Source organism: Thunnus albacares, chromosome 2, assembly GCF_914725855.1.
Source record: "Thunnus albacares chromosome 2, fThuAlb1.1, whole genome shotgun sequence".
Classification (NCBI taxonomy): domain Eukaryota; kingdom Metazoa; phylum Chordata; class Actinopteri; order Scombriformes; family Scombridae; genus Thunnus; species Thunnus albacares.
This window is the reverse complement of record NC_058107.1, coordinates 34955492-34983369: the sequence shown is the minus strand read 5'-3', so window position 1 is coordinate 34983369 and position 27878 is coordinate 34955492. Positions and strand designations below refer to the sequence as shown.

The 27878-nt window shown below is 39.0% G+C and overlaps 1 protein-coding gene across 4 annotated transcripts; it reads right to left on the bottom strand.

Moving 5' to 3' along the window:
- Window positions 1-8: 8 nt before the first annotated feature.
- paqr3a (progestin and adipoQ receptor family member IIIa) lies at window positions 9-27878 on the bottom strand. Of its 4 annotated transcripts, none has more exons than XR_006398643.1 (9): window positions 16047-16231; window positions 14225-14459; window positions 13293-13455; window positions 8552-8707; window positions 5344-5541; window positions 5167-5257; window positions 4512-4690; window positions 2414-2652; window positions 9-1614 (listed from the first exon to the last, which is right to left on the bottom strand). XR_006398643.1 is itself a non-coding variant. In XM_044332351.1 (9 exons), the coding sequence occupies exons 3-8, from the start codon at window positions 14416-14418 to the stop codon at window positions 4548-4550; spliced, it is 945 nt and encodes a 314-aa protein (XP_044188286.1). In that variant the 5' UTR covers window positions 14419-14459; window positions 24144-24189; window positions 27761-27878; the 3' UTR covers window positions 9-2652; window positions 4512-4547. The 4 variants fall into 4 exon arrangements, 3 of the variants coding, with proteins under 3 accessions (XP_044188286.1, XP_044188294.1, XP_044188274.1); XM_044332351.1 differs by lacking the exon at window positions 16047-16231 and adding exons at window positions 24144-24189; window positions 27761-27878 and having other exon boundaries at window positions 9-2652; XM_044332359.1 differs by lacking the exon at window positions 16047-16231 and adding an exon at window positions 27761-27878 and having other exon boundaries at window positions 9-2652.

Below are 27878 nucleotides of genomic sequence, written 5' to 3'. Positions count from 1 at the left end.
TAACAGTACAAGGTTAATTTTTTTTTATTTTAGCGTCAAGTTCAGCAGTTTTTGATTGCTCAGGTATGAAAAGTCAGGATACAAAAATTTTCTGCTGCTACAAAATGAGTCTTAAGGCCAAATCGACACAGAAAGCTTATCGGAAGAAAGACAAAAAATATGTTGTTTTTTTTTTTAGAGAAACTGTTACAAACTGTACAGAGCAAGTCTGCAAGTGAATAATTTAAATAATGAGACGTAGACATATTGAAATCTTAACACCAAAGAACATTCGTCTCGGTCTAAAAACTTAAAAACATTAAATACCACAGAAAACAAATGACATTCATTCCAAAATTAAACACCATTTAACTGTAATTAAGTGATTACAATTAACATTTACTGTAAATTAAGACTCATGAAAGTACTGTAATATTTGCGAAAATGTTTATATTACTGAAATTTTGAGCAGTTTGAAGATGGATGTGTTTCATTTTGGAACGAAGGCATTAAAATACAAATAAACAACGAATGAACGACTTTTAACATTGCACATCACCCTAAATGAGCTTGAGAAAAAAAAAGTACTGTGAGTGTTTTACCTACAGCGGAGGATTCTCTCGTCAGTTCAGGCAGAAAAAAAAAAACAAAATCTAACAACAGTTGTAGCTATGGTGACGATGAGAGTAAAAACCACTAAAATCATCAGAATCTACAGCAGATAACAGGAGAGAAAAGTTGCAGTTAAAATATAAACTGCAATACATGTCGATTTAAAACAAAAAACAACTTAAATCAGTGCCTGAATTTTTAAAAACCAAACTGTGTCCCAATTTCAAACTAATTTTAACTGTTTTCAGAGCATATTTGTGCTTTTAAAAAACGACATATTTTACTGTAAAAATGCCTCAAATATGAGCACAGTGATGACGGGTTTTATTGTCCTTTAAAGCTGAAATAAAGAAGCTGTTAGAACATTGTGGATGGTGACGCTACATCTCTAGAGACAAAAACAATACAAAAATTGTACGTAATAAATAAAATAAGCACTCTATTTAATAGGCAGGAGCTTTTTTTTCCAAACACTGACATTAATCTCTACTTGCTTTGTACAGTTTTCTGTTGGTTTATAATCAAAATTTATGTAGAAAAACACTTTTCAGTTGCCTATAAATATCTATTAGTATACAAGAAACAAACGTACTTTCTCTATTAGCTGCTGTCGACGTGAGTACACGGTGTAGACGTCAGCGTTGGTTTAAAATATGGAATTGGGACACAGTTTTAAAAAAAAAGGTCTAAAAGTCTCACTAGCAGCCTCTAGAGGCCGAGCTGCTCCATAACACCCAGATGCAGACCTCTATATTCACTTGTGGGGGCTAGAAAATAAAAATAAAATTAAAGATGTGAGCTTTAAATAATACTGTAGTTTCATGTGGCAGGTCATCAGGGATTCAGCACAGTTTGTCTTTAATAAACTGCTGCTTAAACATCGCAGTAGTGAACGCTGAGACTCAGCTCTGATATTATAGTCAGTTTGTGAGAGGCGGTGCAGACTGGTGTGCGAGAGAGAACATTTAACATCTGGAGCATCAGGTTTCTCTCACATTTACAGTTCATGAGTCTTTGTAGTACCTGTGTTTTGAAGTAAGTAGAACATTTAACATTTAAAAACCCATCTGTTCGTCTCGCTCGACAGTCACAAACATCAATTCACAGAAGGACAAAAACAACAAACTGATGAAGATAAAAACTGAAGCGCTTCGTTCAGCAGCAGCGGCTCTGAGTCTTTGGTTGTTTTTCTATCTAAGCATGTTGAAAGCTGCTGTCTTCATTAAGAAGAGACTCACAGTTTTACCAACAAGGCAGCTACAAATTAATTAAGAAATAAAAAGAAATCTATTAGAAATGACTCAGATCGCATCAAACTGATTGACTTACTAACATCCACCCAAACTTTTAATGTAACAGTGCAGAAATTGTGAAATTTAACACCTAAAACGTTTAATTTTCCCTTTTTTAAAAGGACATTTAATTTAATTCCAGCCTAAAGGGTAATTGTTTTTTAAAAACATCATTTTAATTATCATAAACTGTGAATTCAAAATAAGATTATTTTGGAGAATTCCTCTCAGATTAAAAAAAAAAAACAAACATTTTAAAATAATAAGTGATAAGAGTTGGAAAGTTTACATAATTGAACAAGAGCTACATGAACAGGCACTTACAGAAATATGTGGGATCTCTTCTAAAAAAGAAAAATGCTACATGACTTAACTTGCCGACCCTGATCATGTCTGTTTTTAAAGATTTTAAGTTATTTTGGACTCAGTTGCCTCAAATACTGGAGATTTTTGTCGTTTGACTGCCGTGTTTCAGTGTTTTGTCGGTGACGATCATTTAAAATGTGTTTCACCCTCCTGTGATGGTTTACCTGCACTCACTCAGAGGTCCTGTTTTATCTCAAATATACACTGGACACTGTCGCATCACATCCTGGAGGTTGCAGGTTTGATTCCCATCCTGATGTGTTAGTTTGTCTGGTTTCCTCCCACATCACGGAGAGTTTCAGGTCAGGTGGACCGAAGAGGTTCGCAGGTGAGAATGTGTCTGTGGTCGTCCCGTGATGGACCGCTGTCTCCCCCGTCCTCCACCTGTGCATGCTGGGATATGCTGCACAACAGAGAAAAACACAACAAATTAATCAATAGTTAAAATGATGATAACATCCATCAGCTGCTACTGGTTTCTGAATGTGAAAAACTCCACAAACACTGTGATACAGACTTTGTTTATTAATTAATTTGGTCACTTGAGGGCAGCAGAACATCGACACATGATCGTCTCATCACCTCCGCCGTGTTTCCATCCACCTGACAAATACAAGTCCAATATTCACTCTTCTTTTTAGCTCCGGTTTTGTCTCCACCAACTTCAGAGACAAAATATCAGGCTCTTTAGCTGCTAGATGTTGCACTTTCTTCATTAGCTTGTTGCTAAGTTTGTCAGCTTTTTGGTTATGACACATGTAGTAATTTAATCTATTGTTAATATAAAAATACTGATTAATGCAACTCTAAAGACACAAGATAGTCACTTAAATTTCCTTGAAAACCGTCTTTGATGATAATGACAGGGTCTAGTAGTTCACATGAAAGCTGATCAATAAAGTCATCACTGATTGTTATGTAATCACAGCCTCCGATCCAAGGTTCAGTGTCATTTAGTTACACGTTGCGTCTTTACAGCTACTGATGAGATGTCTGAATGCGTCTCATTCAAATCCAAACTGCCAAGAAAACAACTGGAGGCCTCGTTTCAGTTCAGTGAATGAATATTAGTATTAATACACATTTAGAAACATCACAGGAGCTTAAATGAGACAGGAAGTGTCACCGTACTTCTACTCATTTTCACATTTTCCTCTTTAAAATCTGTCAAAGATTATTTAGCTTCTCTGTAGTTTATACTGACTAAACTTCCTGTCAACCAATCACATTTCTGGAAAATTTTAGGCTGTGGTCGATATGCTCTCGTCCGACTAAATTCTCATTGGTCGAATAATCTCCGTGTTATTTTCATAAGGAGAGAAGTGCTACAATAACGGCTTTCCAGGATTAATCCATTATTTCTTGCAGCGGGAGGGACAGACTCACAAATTACCAGTACCATACAACAGGGGTGTATTCAAAACACCCCCGTTGTTTTCACAACTTTGAACTTGCCCAACCTGATGGAGACTGCTGGTCTAACTGTACTCAACGTTTACTGAATCTGTGTTTCTCCATAATGACACAACGAGAACCCCCGCCAGGCCAAAAAATGTTTTTTTAATATTTGATATCCGAATTAATATCCATTAATTCAGAAATCGACAGCGTTTGGGAGTCTCTGTGCAGCGCTGTTCCGGTACGTGAGTCAACGTCTGTCGTTGCCTGGGAAACCACTGGTCGCGTGGCTCCGTTACGGAGTATGTTTGCGTAGCGAGCGGGAAAGAGCAGCAGAGAAGTGACGGTGGATGCGAGCGGGACAGAGGAAAAAGTTAGTAGTAAGTTGTCAGTATAGTACAGACTACAGTGTGTCGGTTAATAAATGCTAAAAAGTCACGTCTGTTGTTTCCCCAAATGCTGGAAAAGTGAAGGGGGTTAGCTCCAAAGTTAGCAACAATAGGCTAGCATAACCTGAAGACACAGAACAGAGAAATGTGTAGCTGCCGAGTTTACTGTGCACTCTGTCCCGTTAAACCCCTCCCGCGCGACTAATCGATTAGTTGAAGATTATGTACGATTTTAGTCGGCCAAGATTTTCTTTGGTTGACTACAGCCCTAGAAAATTTAACAGAAAATAGCTTGAGTTGACAGAAGTTCAGCTTTAAACCGCTGCTCCTCTCTACTGGGAGTAAACGTAGCATTTAAGACAGAATATGTCCCACAATATCTGAAAATCAGTAAAACCAAAAGGAGAAATATCAAATATCTATGAATATAACAGCTGTAAACATGTGTATGATGATGAGTGGAACAGCTGCTTACATTATAACAGAGTCTCCCAGCGTGCTGAGCGGCGTCCTACGCGTGTTGGGGGCTGTCGGGACACGGCTGGCTGTGTCTGTACGCCATGATGAAGCCTGACGACTGGTGCCACCAGTAAAACATCAGCACCAGCAGCATGTGCCACACCTGGTGACTGGAGCCCAGGTAGTTCAGCTGACCTGCAGCCACAGAGGAGGAAATAAAACTCTAACATTTATCTTTTACAAAACCCCGAATATTACAGAATAAAAATGTTGTAACTGATGTTCAGACATTAGGCTGTATTTCAGGTAATTGTCTGGATATTTTGTGCAACTTAAAGATTTTAAAGACCTGGAAAAAACCCATAAAACACACACACACACACACTTTCCAGCTCTAAAAATGCTTCAAATGTGACAAAAGGAGGAGACACCTAATGCTGAAAATTTACACTTTGAATCACATGAAACTAAATCTTTAACATTGTTTATCAAGCTCCAAACTGTTTTGAGAGCCTCCAAAATAGAAACTTTAGCCTTTGAGACTTTTAAATATTATTATATGAATGATTTCTGCTGAACAATAAGCTGGTAGTGATTGTGAACAGATGTTATCGTCTCCTAAATGATCCAAAACTACCCGTGAAGAGACTGAAATCAAAAACTAGTCTCACCTGGGAAGTAACGTTCAGGGACTTTTGAAACGTAGAAAATGAGAGCTAACGCGGCGATTAAGTACATCCCCAGGACCCGAGGCACGAAAGCCTGAAAAGGGGAGAAATATTTATTTTAATAAGAGATCAAAAAGCAGTGAACGCTACGGTTATCATGACAACGCCGTGTATGGTCACCTGGACGAGCTCGGAGGAGAAGCCTCCGGTGATGCAGATCCAGTGGACGGTGGGGATGAGGCCGTATCCGGCAACCGAGCAGAAGATGAGCGAGCGCAGCTGCTTCCACTGCTTGCTGAGGTAATGAGGGTGGATCTGAGCGAAGAAGACGGCCAGGATCATGGCCAGGACCGTCACCAGGTACACCTGCCGCCAGTACTGCAGGGACACAGAGACACAGAAGGGGAAGGTCAATCACAACCACCTGCACAGTTACAAACACACACATCTGAGGATCAGTTTCAACAAGAAAAAAACAAAACAAAAACTAACATAAATGTAAAAAGACACACAAACACATCGAGGTATCAGACCAGTGCATTTACAGGTGAGTTATTGAATGATTTAAACTTAGAGACGGGCTGCAGAGGAAGAAAAATGTCACTGATAAGCTAATCTGTAAGTGTACATACACAGCAGAAACTGTTATTAAAGATCAGACTAACAGCTGCTTAAAGGGCTTTAAATTTAGACAATTCCTGAGTAGTTTGACCTCTCAAGGAAATCCCCTTGTGTTTTTAAATACTTGTCATTTTTTTGTATAATTTTCCTCTGATGGTGATCTAGATTTCAGCTGTTTTCAAAAGGTCGGTCGATCAAAAGTTAACAGAATTTATCAAGAAACAAGCCAAACGTTCTTTGGTTCCAGCTTCATGAATTTGTGGATTTGCTCCTTTTTATGTTTTGTTTTGTGTGATTGAAAAAGAAATCTTTGGGTTTCGGTCTGTTTGTCAGACTAAACAAGTCATTTGAAGACATCAGATTGGCTTCTAGGAAATTGTGTTTCTGATATTTGACTGATTGAAAGAATTAAGCGACAATTTAACCAAGAATGTAAATGATTGTTGCTGCTTTCTGTGATGAGTTTTTGGTCATTTTCTTCTTCTTTCTCTTCCTTTTTTAAAAAACTGGCATGTACGGCTTTATTATATTTGCAAAAGGCATATGACGATATAACAAATGAAGATCTGTGCATCTGATAAAAACAGGCCTCCCACTGTTTTCACTTTGTTTTTTTTTTTATCATAAACCAAACGTACACTAAAGCCTCAGATCTGTTCTTAATATCTAAACTTCTATAAGTAACTGTGTGCACAGCCTGGACCAGCCTCGTCTCAGTCCCTTCTGTCCGTTTTGTGTGGATGTAGGCCTCCGTCCAGTCACACGTCCTCGTGTGACGAGTCCTGCTGAATTTCACAGTGAATAAATTTGCACCAGGAACAAGGCCCCCGGCTCGGTTTCAGCCAAAAAAAATTTTTTAAGCTCTCCTCCCGTTTTTCATGACAGACAGACACCGTGTTCTCTCTCTCTCTCTCTCTCTCTCCAGATCTGCATCTTCTAAAAACACTCCCGATGAAGAGAAGAGTTTGACTGGCTAAATATAAAAAGTCAGTTTTTTTTTTTCTTTAGGGACTTGGCTTGCCACAGGAGTGGAGCCACCCAGAAGCGGAGAGCCCCAGTCTTGGCAAGGACGGGGGGGGGGGTGGGGAGGGAGGGAGAGGGGTGGTGGTGGGGAGGGGGACGCTGAGACGGCTCCCAGACTTGCGAACGTCATATGGTGGGGAACAGGAGTGACGGACCGCTCCGTGAACGCAGCCATCTGGTTTGAGCTGGAGCAGATTTCAGCTGCGTTCTGGGGGCAAAATAACCCCGGCGCTTCCAATATGCGGGGGAAAGCGAACAGTAAGGAGCACAGCCAAACACTTCAGGAGTAAGAGAAAAAAAAAAAAAAAAAGGATAGAGAGGAGAAGCAACCAGGAGAGAGAGAGAGAAAAAAAAAAAACATGGTGGTGGGCGGCTGGAATAAGGAACTGAAACTGGCTTGTGTCATCAGAGGCTATTTTCCAAACGGCGAGCGCGGCGAAGGTGTCGTGTTGCTTATTCACCAGGAACAATGAGTCAATCAGCAGAGCCAGACTGTGGGCTCCACTTCAGCTTTATTCAATTACTGCTTCTCAAAGGCTGAGGACGATGCGATCAGAAGTCTCCGGGGAGGAGGTGTAGATGTGGATAGACGGTTAATAAAGTGAAGCTTCACACATAAACATATTTTACATTCTGTAAAATGTGTTTAACGTAGCCGCAAAGAGTGTAGTCGCAAAATAAGTTTCAATTCCCTGAACAATAATGATAAGAGCAGCAAAAGATGAAGATGTTTCTCTGAACCTTCATGGTTGTGTAGTCTCAGGTAAAAGTGTCATAAATAATAATCATTTTCATTTAAATCCCTCATTAATTCTACTGTCAGGTTGAGCTGAAACAGTTATTTTCAATACTAATTAATCTGTTTATTAGTTTTTTGATTAACTGAACTTTTAGTCTGTGACTAAAATAATGTCCAAGAGTGCGAGAAACAGTCAAATAGACAGAGATATTCAGTTTATAATGATATAAAAACAAGGAAAAGCAGCAAATTCCTACATTTGAGAAGCAGGAAGCAGAAAATGTTCAGCGTTTTTTACATTCTTTCTTATTCCACGGTCTTATTTTCTCCTAATAATCTATCAGTTGTACTATGTGTGAGCACCGTTGTGGTTGTCTTTTGTAAAGTGTGTGTTTAAATGAAGTTGCAGCATCCTGACAAATGTTCTGGAGATCGTGGAAGTGTTGGGAAGAGAAAATATCAGCTCAGAAGTGAGGCATATAGAGAATACAGTGGTGGGTTCAGGGGGGAATATATAGGAAACAGAGCTTAACATTATTAAGCTGCTTTCAACGAGACTCCGCAAGGGAAAAAACAGTCAGCCGTTTACAATTTACAGAGCCTAGTGTAATTGAATCACAGGAGGATTGGAGGGTAGCTCGTTCACATTTAGCATTGTGTAAGGATTTAAAATAACGCTCTGGATGCGGCTCTAGAGGGAGACATAAGGGGTCAGATGACACAACAAGTGACTAATCTCACCAGCAGGCCGGTCAAATGTCCGACTCAAGAGAAATCTGACATTTCTATTAAATCAATAACACACATTATTAGGAAAATGATACATTTCCTAATCATACATCAGGTGCTTTTTAAGATCTGCAAGCTTAGCAAGAGGCTAAAACAGCTGATGAATTCTCATATTTACCAGCCAATATGATCTGTAAATGCAATATAAAGGAAACTAAATCAATAACAGATTTGATATCAGAGAGGTGAGCTTCTGCAAGCTGAAGATGAACATACATTATTGCAGTAGAAGGTGTAGAAGACTCCGGGGACGTAGCAGCCCAGGATGCCGATGGAAATGCCCGCGTAGTCCAGCGCCATCCAGCGGCGGCTGGTCTTCTCCGAGCGGTGGCAGCAGAACAGGTGGTAACCCACCGAGCACAGCATACACAGCTGAGGACAGTCAAATACACAATGATGGTATATGTAGCATACACACAGCAACACGACATGTAAATATATCGCTGATTGAACAAACTGTAAGAGGGTTTCTTTTAAAAAATATTTTTTCCCAACACGGATTTGAAGACTCTGGTTGTCAAGTCTTGTACAGCCAACTTTCCTGGAGCTACTGTGAAAGATTTGGCTGAAAGAATTCCCAGCCTTTTGTAAAAAAAATAAATAAAAATATATCCCACAGCAACAAAGCTTGTGATACACGTCGGTACAAAACGACATCAATCGCCAGCAGTCTGAACTGCTGAAACATGATTTTAGCCTTCTTTTTAACTTGCTGAAAGGCCACCAGGGGGGGAAAAAGTTTCTTTATCTCCGGTCCAATTCCTACTTTGGATCGTGGGATTGGCTGGTTCTCTAGACTTGTCAGCTTGCACACATGGCTCCACTCACACTGCTCTACACACACACACACACACACACACGGACTCTTTTTACACTGACAATTTTAATCTCTTTTTGGGAAGGTTCCTCATATTTTAGGAAAAGATGGATTACACCTGATCCGCCTAGGTTCAAGGATGTTAACTGGAAACATTCTCCGCAGTGTCTCGGACTGATGATTGAAAACACCTGTGCTGCTGTGGTCGCTTCCCTCCTCTGCCCACAGATTCCTCAAACTCTGACGCCCCCTACAGGTATGGATTGTGTCAGCAGCCTTAACAGAGAGACACCTTGATGCCTCAATAGATTTTAGTTGTTCATCTCCCAAGAATTTTTATTATGTCAGTGAATTTGATCATTTTAAGCCTGGTGATGTATACTTAAGTACAAATGTCCGATGTTGTTATAACCCTGAAAATGTAATAATCATAAAACCCAAACTCCAAATAAGCTCTAGGGTGCCATGTGCCCTCCTGTGACTCTTGGAAAATCTTATTTAACCCACATGCTTTCAAATCCAGAAACGGCCTGGGGCTGGGGTCGATGCATTTAAATATCAGAAGTCTGTGTAATCAATTTAAATTAGATCGCCTGAAAATTCTTGTATCACAAACTGACCCAAATATCCTGGTTCTGACAGAAAACTGGCATAATTCTGAGGTTTCCTCACATAACTTGTACGGAATAGACGGACCAAAACTGGTTGGCAAATAGTCTAAAAGAGATGTATGAAAATCTCAATCTGTCACAGTTGATTGATGAGCCGACCGGACCTAATTTGAAAGACCCTTCAAAATCAACAATGATTGATTTGATTCTGTCCAATAGGATATTATAATATTACTGCTTCTAGAGTTACTGCGCTTGACCTTAGTGACCACCGTCCTCTAGCCTGCATTAGAAGTGCTAGACTGGAAAGATCGAGCTCTAGGATTGTTATCAAAATAAATTTAAAAACTTTTAACAAACGGGCTTTTCTCAGTGACCTTGCTGACAGTAATATACATCACACCTCTGAAATACCAGATGTTGAACTGGCATTGGAATATTTCACAAATTCATTACTCCCTATCATTTATAAACATGCACCTTTTAAAAAGCTTGAGGTTAAAGACAGATAAAGACCCGGGTTCTCCAAAGAATTGTCAATGATGTTCAAGGCAAGAGACAAAGCAGCCCAACTCAGAAATAAATGATCAATTATTATATAGAATTACGTCCAATACGGGCTGTTAGCCGAGCTGCTGCTAACACTTGTTCGGTTTATTTCTCTTATAACTTTAGAGTCAGACATTCGGCCGGTTTTCCCGGGAGCCCAATTATCCGCAGAGGTCTCCTCCTCTCCAAAAACAAACATACACGCAGATTAAAATCGTTAAAATACTAATTAAAGCTGTTTCACCTAAAAAAAAAAAAAAAAATCAATAATTCTCCGATGATGTTTGGTGACCACCGGACTTCCTGGAGGGGCTGTTAGCCGAGCTGCTGCTAACGTTTGTCCAGTTTATTTCTCTGATAACTTAATATCCAGATGTCCAATGACTAAAATCCTTCTTCTGGCTAAAAGATATAGTTAAAAACAACCTAAATTTATCATGAAAATATGGCTTAAAACTGAAAAGTCAATTTATAACAGTTTGTGTGGAACAACCACAACAAACACACTTACACACTTGTATGTGTGTAAGTTACTCTTTGGTAGACGCCATTGTAGCGGACAAACACAGCGCCGCCGTTTGCATCTTGTGCATGTTTACTCTTTGGTAGAGGAGGTATGACGCCATTGACAGGCGACCAAATGAAACGATCTGTTACTTTGATTAAATTACAGATTTCTCTGGGTTTGAAAATTGTTGGAAACATTTGGGATAATGTAAGTACACAACTCAACAACATATATAACATAGGTCTAGTTGTTTTTAGATATTTTAAAGTGGAATAATTACATATTACAGCTTTAATAAATGAGACTTCAGAGATTTTCCATGCTTTCAACACACATTTTGCTGCTGCAGGGAATCTTGTGTGATAAGGTGTACTAAGGATCTGCTCTTAATAATAAGCCTTTGGCTCATGCGCCCTCCTTAAACCTCTCAGTTCACTCTACAGGCCTTCACTCTCTCTGTTGTCAAGGAGACACTTCAAGCTATCGATTGCAGGAAAGAAACAGGAGAGGATAAACTAGACCCTCATTTTTTTTTTAAAGCTCTGTGCCCCATTTTTTGCTGAACAAATGACATATCTCTTTAATCTCTCTATCTCTACTGGAGTTATCCTTCAGGTCTGGAAATCTGCACATGTAGTCCCACTGCATAAGGGTGGTGATAAAAATTATCTTAATTACTATCGGCCAACTGTCCTGTCTTGCTAAAGTCCTGGAGTCATTAGTTAATAATCAGCTCAAATCATTCCTCTCAAGAAATGTTGTGTTAAGTCCACACCAATCTGGTTTCAGAGCTAAACATAGTAATGTCACTGCTTTTACTTTGGTTATAAATGATATTGCATTTGCTGTTGACAAAGGGAAATATAGTGCTCCCCTCTTTGTCGATTTAACAAAAGCATTTGACACTGTTGATCATGAGGAAGTGCCAAAAACTGCAGTTCCTTGAATGGCCACTTGAGGCTCCAAAAGCGAGTCAATCCTCATAGACCCCCATGTTAAAATGCCAAACTTTACAGCAGAAATAAACATGTTTACAGCCTGGTACAAAAACGGTTTTGGTCTCTGTAGCTAATTTCCTCTTTCATGACAGCTCTACAGGAGGTGAATTTTTTTTATTACTCATCCGTTTAAACTTTATTAAACCGTAAAGTTCTGCATAATGAAGGACATGGCTGCTTTGAGTGACAGGTCCGCCAGCCGCTAGGTGGCTTGTTTCAGCCATTCGGGCCCGCCTCTTTGCCCATTTTTGATTGGCTGGGAGTTAGGGCAGCGTCACGCACTGCCAAGATGGCGACGGCCGGAGCGGCTCACTTTGAGCTTCAAAACCGCTCTTCAGAAACCAACGGGTGATGTCACGGTAACTATGTCCATATTTTTATACAGTCTATGGTTCTTACAGAGGCTTTGTGATATTGATTTTGATTGTCTCATAGACAGCAATGTGCGATTTTGAGAAATGATCGTTCTGTATTTTTACTGCTGGCAAAGGGGTTCCACAAGGTTCAATACTGGGTCCTGTCTTGTTCACAATTTATATTAACAACATTACATCCTTTATAACAAATTGCAATGCTTATCTTTGTGCGGATGGTACAGCTCTGTATTGCTTGGAATCCTACAACAAGCCTTTGACAAATTGCAAGATATTACCACCCTGAATGGACACGGTATTGAGGGGGTCTATACATATCTTGGTATTTGGCTGGATCAAAAAGTTAAATTTCACACTTGTCAGCGAGCTACGACAAAAAAACTGGATATTTGTACAGAAACAGAGATAATTTTCAATAGGAAGCGGATAATTGAGGTCTTCTTCTTCTCTGTTTTGGTTAACGGTGATGTTATCTATAGACACGCCTCTTCCTCCACTTTTAAACCCCTTGATTCAGTTGATCACTCCACCCTAAGATTTATTACCAGTGACAGTTATTCTACTCGTCATTGCATCTTGTATGAAAAGGTTAGGTGGGCATCTTGAACAGTAAGACGTTGGTTTCTATTGATTTGACTTGTGCAAGTGATTGGCTAACGCTCAAAGTCCAGTGTGCAAACATTATTTTGGGGAAACTTCTTTTAGTTTTGTGCTACACAAACTTGGAACATTTTATAACACACATTAAAACTAATACTCTGCTCTTGTATTTTTAACTGTGTTCTGTTGATGTTTGTTTGTCAATTGATTTTGTGTGTTTATTCCGTTTCAATTGTACTCTCAACATCATTGAAAATGATGGCATGCCCTCAATGATTATGTGATTATGTGTTTTATAATAGTCCAACATACAGAGGGATTTACTAACAATATATAAACTAAAAAACATTGTGGATTCCAACTTTAATCTTAACTACAGCAGAGCATTATTGAAATATCAACCAAGTAATCTGGTCAAGATGTAAGGAGACGTCCTAATCAGACATTTCTAACAACCATCATGTCTGAATCAAACTGGAAAAGTCTGGAAAGTCTTGTACCTGGAAGCAGAAGAGCGCGATGGAGTAGATGACGTAGTCTTCTCTGGAGGCGCCGAAGGCCGGCAGCACGGAGGCCATGTTGTACACCCCGAGACAGAAGAAGAGCAGGAAGCCCAGCAGGTGGCTCCAGATATTCACCGTCTCATTGGACAGAATGAAGAGGCTGCAGAGATGATAACAAAGTTTAAATCAATCAAAAATACGTCAGTTCTCCTCACAGAACATCATTTTTTATTACAGACTGAATAATCTCAACCGCACCCAACATCCTCTCTTGACTCTGGCTAATTGAGGAACATTTGATATAATTAGCTGCTATAAAGTCTGTTACTTCACAGCATTAAATCTTGTGAATCAACTTATTGCTCCACATCACCGAAATGAGTAAAAACCGTTTACTTTGTCAACTGTTAAATTAACTGCACAGTTTTCTAACAGTCACTATGTGGGCAAGTGGGAAACCTGTCTTTACAGGCACTTTTGTGGGTATCAAGCTGTTGTTTTTAGGAAATGTTTTTAAAGAAGAGCAACTTTAACAGTAGAGAAAACCACAAGTCACTGTAGCCAAGGATTATAAATAAGTAAAAGGTTTGTTTTCCTGTCCTGTGGATGATGTAAGAAACACCTACAGCACCTCTTCTGTTGCAGAAATGATTTGGATTCACTTAATTCCAAAGTTTAAAATGTACTTTTCTCTGTTTTTTTTCAAGGTGTCCATGTATTTTTATGTAAACTGTATTTTGCAATGCACCCTGATTTCCCCGAGGACTGGTATAGTCAAAAATCAGAATGAATAAAGTGCCACATGTAAAATAATCAAGTGTTTGTTCCCAAAATAACTGTGGATAATAAGCTACTGACAATAACAAACACAGTAAGTACAGTGTATTTTGACCTTATGTATCGAGACCCTGTTGATTTCCGCTTCTCACCTTTTAATGCAGAGCCTGGAGGGCAGGTACGCTCTGTATCCATCTGTGATGTAAGGGTTCTCCCTCAGAAACCCTGGGATCTGTTCGTAGGTGTAGAGTCTGATGCCGCGGGGCACCAGCACAGGCCAGTACTGATAACCTCCCAGCTCGATATAGTGTGCAGTCTGGGCATTCTTCTGGAGTTTCTGAGGCATGGCTGAGCCAGCGGAGTCTGCTTTAGTCTTTAGACCTGAAGCTGAGGAGACAAAGTCAGATCCAAATCAGATGCAATTAAAACAGTTTCTTACATCACAAGTCTAACTAGTTGTGTAACTGTGTAATTGTTTTTCCTCACTGTCCAATGGAACAGGAATGTCAGTGACTCATTTTAGGCTGACTTCAACCATCTTTATTAAGAGGTTAAGTGACAAACAAGGCAAAAAGTCAACATTAAGGGAAAGTTTAAGAAACTAGAGGAGAAAGCTAACATTTATTTGGAAATGCAAAATTCCAGAAAGAGAGGATGTTGTTATATATATGGATGGGTGACAAACTAAAGGAAAAACTACCATAACATGTCTCAGTAAGGTGTTGGGCCACAATGTGCTGCCAGAACAGCTTCTATGCGCCTTGGCATTGATTCTACAAGTCTCTGAACTCTACTGGAGGCATGAGCACCATTCCTCAAAAAGATATTCCCTCATTTGGTGTTTTGATGATGGTGGTGGAGAGCGCTGTCTAACACGTCACTCCAAAATCTCCCACAGATATATGATTCACATAATTTTCATACTTACAACCTTTGTATTGATTTGCAGTGACTCTTCCCTCTAAGGGGACAAGTGGACCCAAACCGTGGCAGCAAAATGCCCCCCACAGCATAACAGACCTACCAGATCCCCTCACTGTAGGGGTCAAGCATTCAGACCTGGACCAGTTTTTCCTCTAAGTTGTCACCAGTCTGTACATACTGTATATATAAAGTTACTGTATATATAATATTTAATGGACTGTTTGTAAAGACATTATTTTGGCTCATGGTATATAGCGGAAGTGCTAATTTTACTTTTTGTTGGTGTTTTTTGTTGTTTTGTTTTGTTTTGTTTGTGGCCTGAGGCGGTGGGGGTGAAGAAATGTGTGGACTGTATTGCTTATAGAAATGAAAAATAATAATAAAAATATACTGGAAAAAAAAGAAAGTTAACAATACTCGTCTACTTTAAAATCGCAGCCACCGAAGTAGCCTGCATGTAATCTCACGTCACGAAACTATCTGCAGCTTATCTCTGATCTGTTCCACTCTCAAAGAAAAACTAACACCAAACTCCGTCCACTAATATGACAATTTTCGGCCTTATGTACTAGTAAACATTCACGCTCCAAAACATTGTTCAAGACTTTTTAAAAAGCCCAAAGATCCAAACTTTAACCCATAAAAGCATCCGATACACCAAGGAGCATTTATTATTACTATTTAAATTGTCTAGAAATGTCTTTCCTACCACAGTAGCTTCAATTAAACCATCCAGCGAAACTACACTGTAGAAGGCGACGGCGACCATTGTCACAAATTATAAAAGTGGTCCTTTTATTGATATTTCGCTCTTGCTTTGATAATTATTTAATGCCGAATAAGTCCACAAACACCAATTAACCACATGATGTATTAAATTAGGTTGTATCAGATGAATAACATGACCATAAACCAAATAACCCTTAAGATAACAGAACTTTTATAAGCGGTTTGGTGACTACATGCTACGTACAGCTGACAGGAGTGTGATTTAACAGGCTAGCTAATAAGCCGCTTTGTTTAGAGCCATGAAATAAACAACAAACTCACCTTTTAATTTAGTATATGAGCAGTTTGTGCCATTTTGGAGCTTATAGTAGCTACTACGCATTTGTAGACATTAGTTAACATCAACTTGAAACACAACGCTGCGCTGGTCAAGTTTCGGCTACAACATCTTCCAAATCACCAGCGACGTCATCAACAAAGGACCCCTCCGGCCAGCGAGCGCGCCCAAACACTGCCTGAGTAAAAAAACATGAAGATAGCCCGTAAAGACGCAGTTAAAAGCTGCCAAAAAAGCCAGTAAGTGGATTTTGAGATTTTTTTTTCAAGATTGAGTAGAAGCTTTCACGCTCTATTTTTTTCTCTTATTGAATTTTACTGAATATTCGAACAACCAAAAGTTGCACACTATTAAGTACAGTAAATTAAGCAAAACGATATTAGGGTATTAAATCTGCATTGCCATCCTACACAACTTTAAATTAAGTTTACTAAGGCAAAATGTAGATATTAACATTCATTCTCAAAAGCTCAAATTTCAAGTTGTCATTAACACTAACAAATTAGATATTATCTTGCTCGTATAAAAGTATTCAAATGATTTGTTTTGCATGAAAGAACAAAATAAAAGAAACTCATCATGATTATACTGAAAGCAGCAAAAATTAAGCAAAATATTAATATGCCCAAATAATAATAACTGTAATATTAATTTACATAGCTATACAAGATTTGCCTGCATCCACATGTGTCGGACTGGCAACAGTGGCACTCTATAATCTGTGTTGGTATATTGGTCATTACTACTCTAATTCTTATGAAATTACATTACTCATAATTCTGTCTACTGTCTAAAGACGTTTAATGGCTAAATCAGGCCTTCAGAAGGCCTTGAAACAGTTCTTGCATGTTTTATACCTAAATATTTTTAACTTCTAATTCATCGTTTAATTTGCTACTTGTTGTCACCATTGTAGCCTTTGTGGTAAAGAAACAAATATTATTGTTTATTATAAATAAAGTAATAGTCGTCCTGTATTATTGATTTCCCCCCCCCCCCAGATTATCTTACTCTTAATGGAGTTTGTACAAGGCAACAATTTTGTCAATTAGGTGATTACTCATTTAGTCTATAAAATGTCAAAACATTGTGAAAAATGTCCATCACAGTTGTCCAGAGCTCAGACATCTTCAGATTTCTTGTTTTGTCCCACCAGCAGTCAAAATCCAAAAGATATTTAATTGACCATCTGAATGTATTTGGTATATTTGCTTGAAAAATGACTTAAGTGATTAATCGATTATCAAACTGGCTGCTGAATAATGTTCTTTTGACTGACTAATCGATCTAGTTTGTACATTAATCTTTGAGCCACGCAGGCTACTTTAAAGGTCACATCATTGATAAAATATTAATTTAAATACATACTAAAGTGTGCAGGTGTGGCCCATGTTAAATAGGCCATTCAGTGCAGCTCTCAGTCTCCTGGCTGTCATCCCGCTGCACTGTGAGACTGTGTTATATCCTCCTGTCGCTAACTGTCATCAGGAATCCTCATCAGAGCGAGCGCTCTCTCTCTCTCTCTCTCTCTCTCTCTCTCCACAGACCTCTCAGGTGTGAGAGATGTTGGAGGATTCCCTCAGGAGGGAAGTCACACTCAGTCCTCCCTCTGCTGTTTACACCCTTACTTTAATTGCCTCATTCTCAAGTGGAAGTGTGTTCTTCATTATCACTTCTAATACACCTCTCAGCACATCCACTCTGGCAAAGTGTCAGCTGCCAAGTTAAGATAGTAACTCGTGCATGCAAGGGCAAACAACAAGAATCTCCTGCTGCTGTAGTCGCTGCTCGGAGATGTTAATTGATTTAGTGGGTTTACAGTTGGCAGTGATTTGCACTCATTTGCTATATCTGATTGGAAAGAGCGTTTACAAAGTAGGTGACACACACAGAGGAACATGTACACTATCTTTTCCTTCTCTCTCTTTCTTTCCCCACACTATTATCAGTTACGTATAAACATGGCCGGATTATCCTTCCTGAGACTCCCTATTGACCCAAACTATACATGACAGCACTCTGACATGATTAGTTGATTAATCAAATAGTCTATTGACAGAAAAATAATCACTATAAGTCACTTTTTAATGGAAGAAAGCTAAAAATTCACATGTAGCAGCTTCTAAGATGTGAATATTTGCTAGTTTTCTCAGTTTTACAGGATCGTAAACTCGACATCATTTAGGTTTTGACTGTTTGTCAGACAAAACAAATGAGCTCAATATAAACTAAAACTATTAAAGTCTTCAAACTAGATTTTTATAGAGTCCCTCTTCAAGACCAGGACCACCAGATGGAGGATGGAGGACCCGTCAGAGTTCAGATTGTACCTCAGTGGTGCAAATTTCTAACAAATTACGATTAATCAAATTATGTTGACTCAAATAATACGGAGTAGACTGGGTTTGTGGGGCTTTTGGGGCCCACTTGGTAATCCAGCCTTGGTTATAAAACACTTAACTGTTCTTCTACTTGGGAACACACTGACTTCAGTTGGGTTTTGCACAAGCCAAAGAGGAAACTTGGACAAAAACAAGTAATAAAAATGTTTCTACATGGATGTTTTGAAGCCATGGATCATGATAACCATAGTTCCAAAGTAATTGCTGAGATCTGGGAACATCGATAAACCAGCAGTTTATCTTCACCACTTTATTTGGAGGTAAAATTGAAAGGTAGTGGACCCGAAACCCCTCATTGCAAAGAAAACGGCGTGAGCACAACTGCAGTATGTATGTTTGGTCAAAACTGAAGCAGGAAGTCCGTCTATAAACTGTGATGCATGTTTACAAGAGACATTTTGGTAATAATTTGTTGTCTGTTTGCCTTCGTCTTCTTTTCTAAATAAGTTTGACTAACCTGTTTACTTGTTGTCCTCAGGAAAACAATTTATTGACTCTATATTTAAGGGAATAGCTCAACACTTTGGGAAATGCACTTATTTCCAAAGGATTGATACCAGTGTCATGTCTATGTACAGACATGGTGATTAGTCTATAGCCTAAAGACAGGAAGCAGGAGAAAACAACAAAAAAACAACAAACAAATTCATAACTGATAACGTTGCAGCGCAAAAAGAGGAAACTGACAGCGCACAGACAGACAAGACAGAGCAGCACAGTGCAACAGCAGCAGGGGAAAGTGAGAAATATACACAAAATATACACAAATCTATTATATATATATATATATATATTTATTTCCATGCATGCTGCTCAGTGTAATCTCAGTCGTATTTATTTCATGCAAATATTTATAAATACATTTTTAAATAAATCAGAAGTGTGATATTACGCCTATTTTCCACTTTTATTCCAATACAAATGCAAATCATTTCGCTGCCACAGCAAAAACTGACACACACGACAAATGTGACGCCAAGCTCAAGTTGAAAGTTGGCAGCCCCGTTTCTGTACAGATTAAACAAACAAGATATAACGTGTTCATTAATGAGCTTTAGAGGCGCTGGCAGTCTTTATGCTAAGCTAAGCTAAACTAATCTCCTACTGGCTTTAGCTTCACTTAACACACACACACACGTGGTTGGTTGGATCCTTCTCATGTAACTCTTGGAAAAACAGCAAGTATGTATATTTCCCATGATGTTGAGAGGTATGTATATGTGTGAGTGAATTATATTATATATTGTATAATATAATAGTCTGAGTTGTCGTTAAGGCAGCATCTAGTGGCCACTAAAGGAAGTGCAGCTTATAGTGGTTTCACATTGGTTTTAACATTATTTATTTGTTGATTATTTGTAATTTAAGGTTTAACTATTAAGATTTAAAACACAAAAACTGTACAAAACATCCAATTTAACCCCAAAACACATACAATCACTACCTTCTCTACCTTAGTAAGATTGTTTTTACAAATGTCAGAAATGGCTGATATGAGAGCTTCAGGTTTTTTTTTTTTTATGGAGGTCCAGTTTTCAGACCCTGATACTTTTGTGACAGCGTGACCTCTCACATGCACCGAAGACCGTGGACTCCGACGGAGGGTTTTCATAAGGACGACTCCCCTTGACCCGCCCCACCACCTTCTTTCCTGACTCCTCATTCACTGATTCACTCTGACAATCTGTCATCGGCTTTTTTTTTTTTTTCTTTTACTAAATCTTTATTTTTGATTTCCGTCCTCCATTTTTCTGTCAGACTTAATGTGGAGAAACGTGCCTCGACGTAATTTTGTGCTTAGGCTGCGTGTAATGGAACATGAAATTAAAGCGCTCCTACTTATACTCTGAATGTTTCTTATAAAAGCAGGAGGTGATTTCTGCCATTTTATTGGTGTCAAAATATCGCGTTTGTGATGATTATAGTTCAGCTGTCGCGGAGATGCCGGAAGTGTTCCGTGTTACGGCCGTCTCTGGATATTTTCTCTCTGACTGTAGATGCGTCTTGCTATGAAACGTGCCATAAAATTACACCGCATTACATCTTAATTGAGGCTTCCTACACTGTCTTGGCAAGTGAAAGTCTCTCCTCTCCAAACAAGGAGCTGTTAGACTGGTTTAAATAGAGACAGACAGGCCTCCGGGCTACAAATGTCCTTTGGGATCGTCAGGGTCATCAATGAAACACAAGGCTACACTGGTGCACTTCTCTCTTGACTGTTACACCGCGTTTAACAGAACATTCAGAAGGGTAAATACATTAGATGTTATGCTTCTTCTCACTGATGTTAAACGCTTGCTAAATTGACTATATGTTACTGCAGAGAGGAGAAATTAACAATGCATGACATGTTCTCCTCTGCAGCCATGTTTTTTTGTTTCCTCGGGCGCCTTTCTACCGAGCGCTGCTTCCTTTATGCACCTCAGCTCCCACCGTTTCCTCTCCCACCTGCCCCTTACATCGAAAACAACTTTGATAAAACCTCAAATCTGGGGGGCTAGAATCTTTATTTTTTCCCTCTCCCTGAACACAAAGCTCACAGGCATCACAGGCTTCGACGCAGGGCCTGCCAAATGTTAGCCTGCCTGCCGTGCCAAGTCTAGACAGGCCCTTTGCAAAGCTAACACGGCCTCGCGGCGGCTTGTGCTCGTCAGCGGCCGGCTGGTCTCATTGGCTTTATTTATAGTCGGCGCCACAAGACATCTGCTGGAGACGAGACTCTGTCCTCTGTGTCCACACAGCACCGCACAGAGGGAGCTTGTCAACATTTTTTCGAAAGGCAAAGTGTTTGCGAGGACCTCGGTCAGAGGGAGGGGAGAGAGACGGCGGCGGCGGCGGCGGTGCTGCTGCTGCAGCCTCCTCTAATAGGACGGGTGTCCCCTCCGATCGCTTTCTCCACAGCTCTGATTAACGAGACCGGAAGACAGAGGGAGGCTTCACAGTTTGTCGTGTCTCGCGCGTTAGCCGATGTTTACTTGATCTGAGAGCTGTTGTTTGTTTGGTGTCTTCAGTCTGGTCGTCGCTCGCCACTATTTTGGGACACTGACACTTGGATGCAGCTCGGCAGTCGTCTGATGTGGCCTCGCCTTTTCCTCCCCCCTCTTCCTCCCCCTCCATCCGTGTCACACAGAGTTTCTCTTCCTCTCCCATTCTCTTCACATCGATCACATCTGCATCTCTCTGTGGCTGACCGTGCTTCGGGCCTTGACGCAAAGTGCCGGGGACAGCTCTTTGCTCTTCCCACAGAGCTGGGGGTGAAATCAGACCGCCGCAGAGGGAGGGAGGGAGTGTGTGGAAATACTGGTTACATGTTCCTGAAAAGAACCAACCTGAGAAAGCTCAGGCATCTCCTGAGGAAACAATATCCAAAAGAGAGTTTTAGCAATGACACTGATGTAATATTTGTTTCCATACTGACCCAGTAAACACTGATTGGGTCTAGACAGTCCAGACCAGGTTAAAACTGGATTAAACAACAGTTTTATGTAACCTTTACTTCTAAAAAAGCATCAACATTACAACAAGTTAAACAACCTAAACAAATGTCGCCTCGCCAACACACAACACATCTCACGGCCTGTTTTCTGTTGTTTGAGGCTCTGGTTTCAAATTATAACCAGCTTCTTATGGTCTGTTTTTCCCCCAAAACCAAAAACTAGACCAGAACAAACTGGATCTGTCGGTTCAATCAGTGAAATATGTGGTTTGAGGTATTTAAACAGGTGACATAAAAGGCACAAAAGGAAGCACGATTTAGCAGCTGTGTGCTGTTTCTATTTATCCTCTGATTTATTTTGCTGGATGATAATGTGACTCAACTTAGATTTACAGATATTCAGAAACTAAATTTTCTGTCAGGTGACGGTTTAGAGGAACTTTAAAATTAATTTCTAAGCAGTTGTCAAGTTTAACCATGTTGGTCTATAATTTGTTTATAATATTTCACAACTATTTGATTGTGGTGTTTATTAAATTAGAGAAAAACGAGACAAAAACACATTATTCTTATTGTTTCTGAATATCTTTATATATTTATCTTTATAGTTTATCTGTTGTTTTTGTTTTTGTTGTGTTGTATGCACGTGTTGATTCATCTGTACTGTCCCTATAATTAATCACATGATAAACAAATAAATAAAATATAAACCGAGCTGCTATCATTAGGCAAGAAATATCATACAACAAAAAAAAGGAAACATTTAGTGCAAAACTTGATGCGTTTTTCTTCTCGGAGGCCATATGCAGGGCAGTAAATCACCAACTGAAAAATGTAAAAATGAAATGTTGCATCAACAAATGTTCCAGCACTAATGTCTCTGAATCTATCCATGCAGCATCTGGGCCATTGAGCTCTTTCTGGGAATGAAATGGCATTGTTGCTTAGTCTCTTTGTACTTTTTTTTCTTTTTTTTTTTTGAAAGTTTCATCTGTATAACAATATTGAAAGGCATTAGTCTTAATCTCCGGGCTTCCTTTTACTTTTTTTTTTTTTTTTTTTTTTTTTTTAGTCTTAGAAGATACATCTGGTTCCCTGTCTTGTAATTCCTGCTGGGATTCCAAAGAAAAGCGAAAACAATTTTTTTTACAACAGTGGAAGGATTAAGGAGGAGGACAGAGTGGTTGTTTTAGGACATTTAGCTGCTGCTGGGAATGAGATTAATACCCTCCAACAGCAACAACTGCTGCGACGTGTTGCGCTTTTTTGCAGCTGGAACGAAACTTGCTGGTAATCCTTAATGGATCAGAAATGGTAAGCCCCGTCCTCGTCACTCAGACGAACTGTTTAAGCTTTTTGACACAAAGAGTATGTATGCAGGGTACTTTATTTTTATTTTTTTTTCTTCAGAAAAATGCCAAAATAAGCCCTTTATTATAAAACTGACTGTAGATTAGACCTGCATATGCGCAGTTATCCTCTTTCTGCAGAGTTACATGGGACACAGATTGGTTTTCTTGAGTTCTCCAAAGAAGATTTAGATTGAAAAAATCATGTAATTGTTTATTTTTCAAAGCCAAAAAAAGCTTTTTATGATTGTTACTTGTACTCATCTACCTCTTCACCTTTTAACAACTCACCTAAAACAACTTCAGGTTGGAACGACAAGCGGCTCGATTCTGAAGCTCAAATATATTCGACAAAAGTGCTTTAAATGACTTTAACAGCAAGTTTCTGACACGAGGTGGAAAACTGTAAAATTATGACCTTATAACACTAGACTTATATCACATATTTGTTTCTAATGCTTGGACAGAGATGGGAAATGAAGCTTTTGTTTTCTGCTGCTGCCACTTATAATAATCACTAGTGTGAAACTGATAACTCAGACTTAATTTAAGATTATAGAAGATGATTCTTGACCCTCAGAAAAGCATGAGTGACAACCTTAATTAAAGATTATTCTACAAAACTCCCGTTAAACACCTCGCTCAAATACTAAACGTCTAAATTGGAATCTTATACTAAAACAGAGCTTAACTCTCCTTTCAAAACAGATAAAAAGTACAATCCACTATATTATCTACTCTGGATTATGGAGATATTCTGTATGTTTGTTCACTGCCTTTAAACCAGTAGATGCCATTTACACAGTCATGCTATTCCACTCTCTTCTTCTATGAAATGCACAGGTGCTACGACTTCAAAATGGATTCATGGGACAAACCGCAAAGTCTGCTCACCGTGACTTATGCAGATTTATGGGCTGAAGCCTCCTCAGTATGCTTCCTGTTAGACACAAGACCACACATACAGGTCGGTGGTGGTAATAACTGGTATGAAAAACAATAAGACCAGTAACAGCCCTTAAATATTCACAATCCCAACACAAGGAAATGTCAAGTAAAAAAAAAAATGCAAGAAAAAGAGCAAAAAATCAATCCAAAAATCCAACAGTTTGTCTCTGTTCCCTCCAGGTTTGATCATTCTGTGCATATTGATTAGCAGCGGCTGACATCATGTTTATGCTCGTTGAAATGTCGAGTGATCTAAACCATGACACCAGATCACAGGATGGGTTTAAAGGTTCATTACACCAACTATGAACTATGAACCTTCCTACCAGTATGACCATCAAAACACACTGAAGTCAGACACTCTGAAGGACTTTAAAGTTCTACACACTCATATTTATAATAATATTTATGGTTGTTTTAATTAGTGTGTGTGTGATGACTGCTTTGGATTACTTCATGATGCATGTGTGTATATATGTTATTGGTCTAAATGAGACTACATGAATTAATAAAGCTTAAAATACAAAATAATCTCAACTCAAGGTCCACTTACTAGCTTTTTAGAGCTTTCATACTGCATCTAAAGGTCTTTATCAGCAAAAGGAACTGATTCAATAAAGATTAAATAAAATATGTATTATTATTGCTTATATTTTCCACAGAGAAAAATAAAACTGTCAGTGTAAGAAATCTGAAAGTATTTTCTGTGACATCACCTGTTTGCAGCCATGTTGAGGTGTTTAGACAGAGAAAGTGTGATTGGTTCCCTCTGATCTGATTTATAGTCCTGAGTGCTGTTTTTGGGAATGTGGGGCTTTTAAAGACCTGAACAGGAATGTGGACATTCTGCAGTTACACAAAAATTTCACACAGTTCAGTATTTTTTAGGCTTATTCATCTGACACCATAAAGTCTTACTGACAGGACTGTGTAAAACGGTTTAAAGACAAAATAATAATAATAATAATAATAATAACTTAACTTTTATAGCACTTTTCAAAACAATAAGTGCTTCACAGAGCAACACTGAAAGCTTCAATAAAATGTAGGATAAAATAAAAACAAAGCAAAACAAACAAACAAAAACACACAAAATCTGATAAAAAAGTCAATCAATATGAAATCAAATGTACTATTTCTCTACTAGAGTTATATTCCTGACAGATACACTTTACAGAAAATATAACTGAACAGTTAAATCAATAAATAAAATAAACTCACAACCTCACTGCTCCTAAAATCCTGCTTCAGGCCCTGACTGTAGTTACTCTAAGTTGTGTAGTTATAAACAAATTTATGCACAAAACTTGAATCATCAATTAGCTTTAAATGCTGCCAGATTTCATTTTCCTGACGCTGAGAGAACGCTGTCACTCAACATAATGTGAGCTAAGTGTGTTAGCATGTAGCACCACAGATCTCCTCTCACTTCTTTGTACATTAAGTTCACAAATGAGCCAATTTCACATAAATCCTGTGTCACCTCGACTCAAATCACTTCAGTATCAAACCATCACAGTTCTCCACCATAAAAAACAAATCTCTTTCATTCTGCAGCTATTTAGTCAAACTATACGAGACGACTGACGACAAAACACTGCAGTCATTTGTAACGTCTCTTATTTATCGCTTGTCTGCTGAAGAGAGAATTAATTTGGAAATTACTTTGTGAATATGAGAATCTTAACTTTCTGAGTGCGGGGGGGCAATAAACAGCAGTGAAATTTATCAAACTGGCCGGACGTTAATCGCTGTGTAAATCTAACCCGGAGAAATGAGATTAAAATTGATGTATCACTTGAAAGTAAAGAGAGAAACTTGTTCAGATTTAACAGACTCTCATTGGGTGTACAGCTGCTGCTGCTCCACCTCGTCCATTCAGAACATTTCTATAATTTAACTCTTATTATTGTGACTGTGTCGCTGCAGCAAACAAACAAACAAAAAAAAACACACATTCATGATCATATAGTGTTTCCTCAGACGGTGGTTTGACTGACAAGACATCAGGCTGCAGTTCATCCGTCGTCCTGCTGAGGTCACTCTGTACCTGCTGTGGATGCGGACGGCAGAGAGCGAGCAGGAGGCCACCCACTGAATATGAGCCGCCTCAGATAGAACAACATTAAACTGATGAATATAATCTGTCTGATAGTGAAGAGGAGACTGTACGGTATGCGGCCGTGCAGGATATAATTATCATTAGAATTATTATCTCTTATTGTTATTTTGTTCAGTTGTTTCAGTTCTCCACCTCCTCACACACACACACACACACACACACACACACACACACACACACAGAGCTGCTAATTCATTAAATAGAAATGCTGAAAAATGGCATAAACAAGATTTTTAAAAATGTGTGCATGTGATGACAAGTTAACTTTATTTGCAGCAGTAATTTTATTATTACTTTTTTAATTAATGCATGAGCTAAATAAAAGGTGAGGTTTAAAAACATGCAAAAAACTGGAAAAAAATATCTATTTTACTGCATGAATCTTCAAAAAATGACACTTCTTCTACGTCCTTGAATTTGCACTTCAACAATGCTATTTTATGTCTTTAATTTGATTTATTTTACGCCGTTTCACACTCAACAGCAAGTAAAATAACACTAAAAACCACCCGAACGACGTCCATCCGAGGAGTAAGACTAAATGTCTGAATGAACAGCTGACTGAATCACTCGCAGTAAATCACAGATTAAGCCCCAGTTGTTGTTGCTCGCTGTTTTCACTGTGTGGCTGCAACAAAAGGCTCACAGCTGCAGAGCGATGAATCAGAAACCAGGGGGAGGAAAAAAAAAAAAAAAAAAAAAAAAATGCAACCTTCACTTCCCCTCTGCAGGCAGCATGTGGCGCTATGGTATCTCTGTCTGGTCCCTCCCATAAAGACATCAACTCCCTGCATGAGTTAAAGTCTACCAGGCCCCCCCTTAAAAAAAAACTGGCCCTTGCATCAAGCCAATAATAAATAACACACCAATTGGGGGGCTGATTCAACTGGTATGATTTATTAAAAGTTAGTGCATTAGATCAGGGTAATAATTGAAGTTATGATTAAGGAAATGACAGGATTGGGACCTGCGGACGATGAAAAATAGATGGACAGACGCTCCAGCAGATAGATCTCATTTGATAAATAATTCACAGTTAGATTAAACCAGATTGAGATACAAGCCGACTCTTTTTTTGTAAGTGGGGTTTTTTAAAAAAAATAAAAAATAAAAAATCCTCACGGGATTTGCTCCAAACCTGCCACCAGGAAGCTCTCGAGCTGGTGGCATGTTGCTCTGAGAATCATTATTGTCATCATATGCAATCCAGTATTAAGATGGATGCTGCCTGATCCCATCAAGATAATGGGTTTCATGTCTTCTGGCGTTAGTGGGGTGGTGGAGGGGAGGCGGTTGGTGGGACAGAGATCTCTGCTGCTGATTTCTTTTGTTTCCTCCCTCATCTCTGCAGGCACGGTGACCCTGTGAGTTTACAGGCACATGCAGCCACGCAGGGGGAAAAAAAAAAAAATTACAGCTCATCTCGATGTAAAATTAATACCTCAGAAGTTGGGAGGCGTCCTCAGGTTGGGAGGCAGAGAAGAGATTTTAGGTTTCCAGCCAAGCGAGGCAGCCGGGACAAAAGAGGGACACTCTGTTCACAGCAGAAGGGTTGTTCT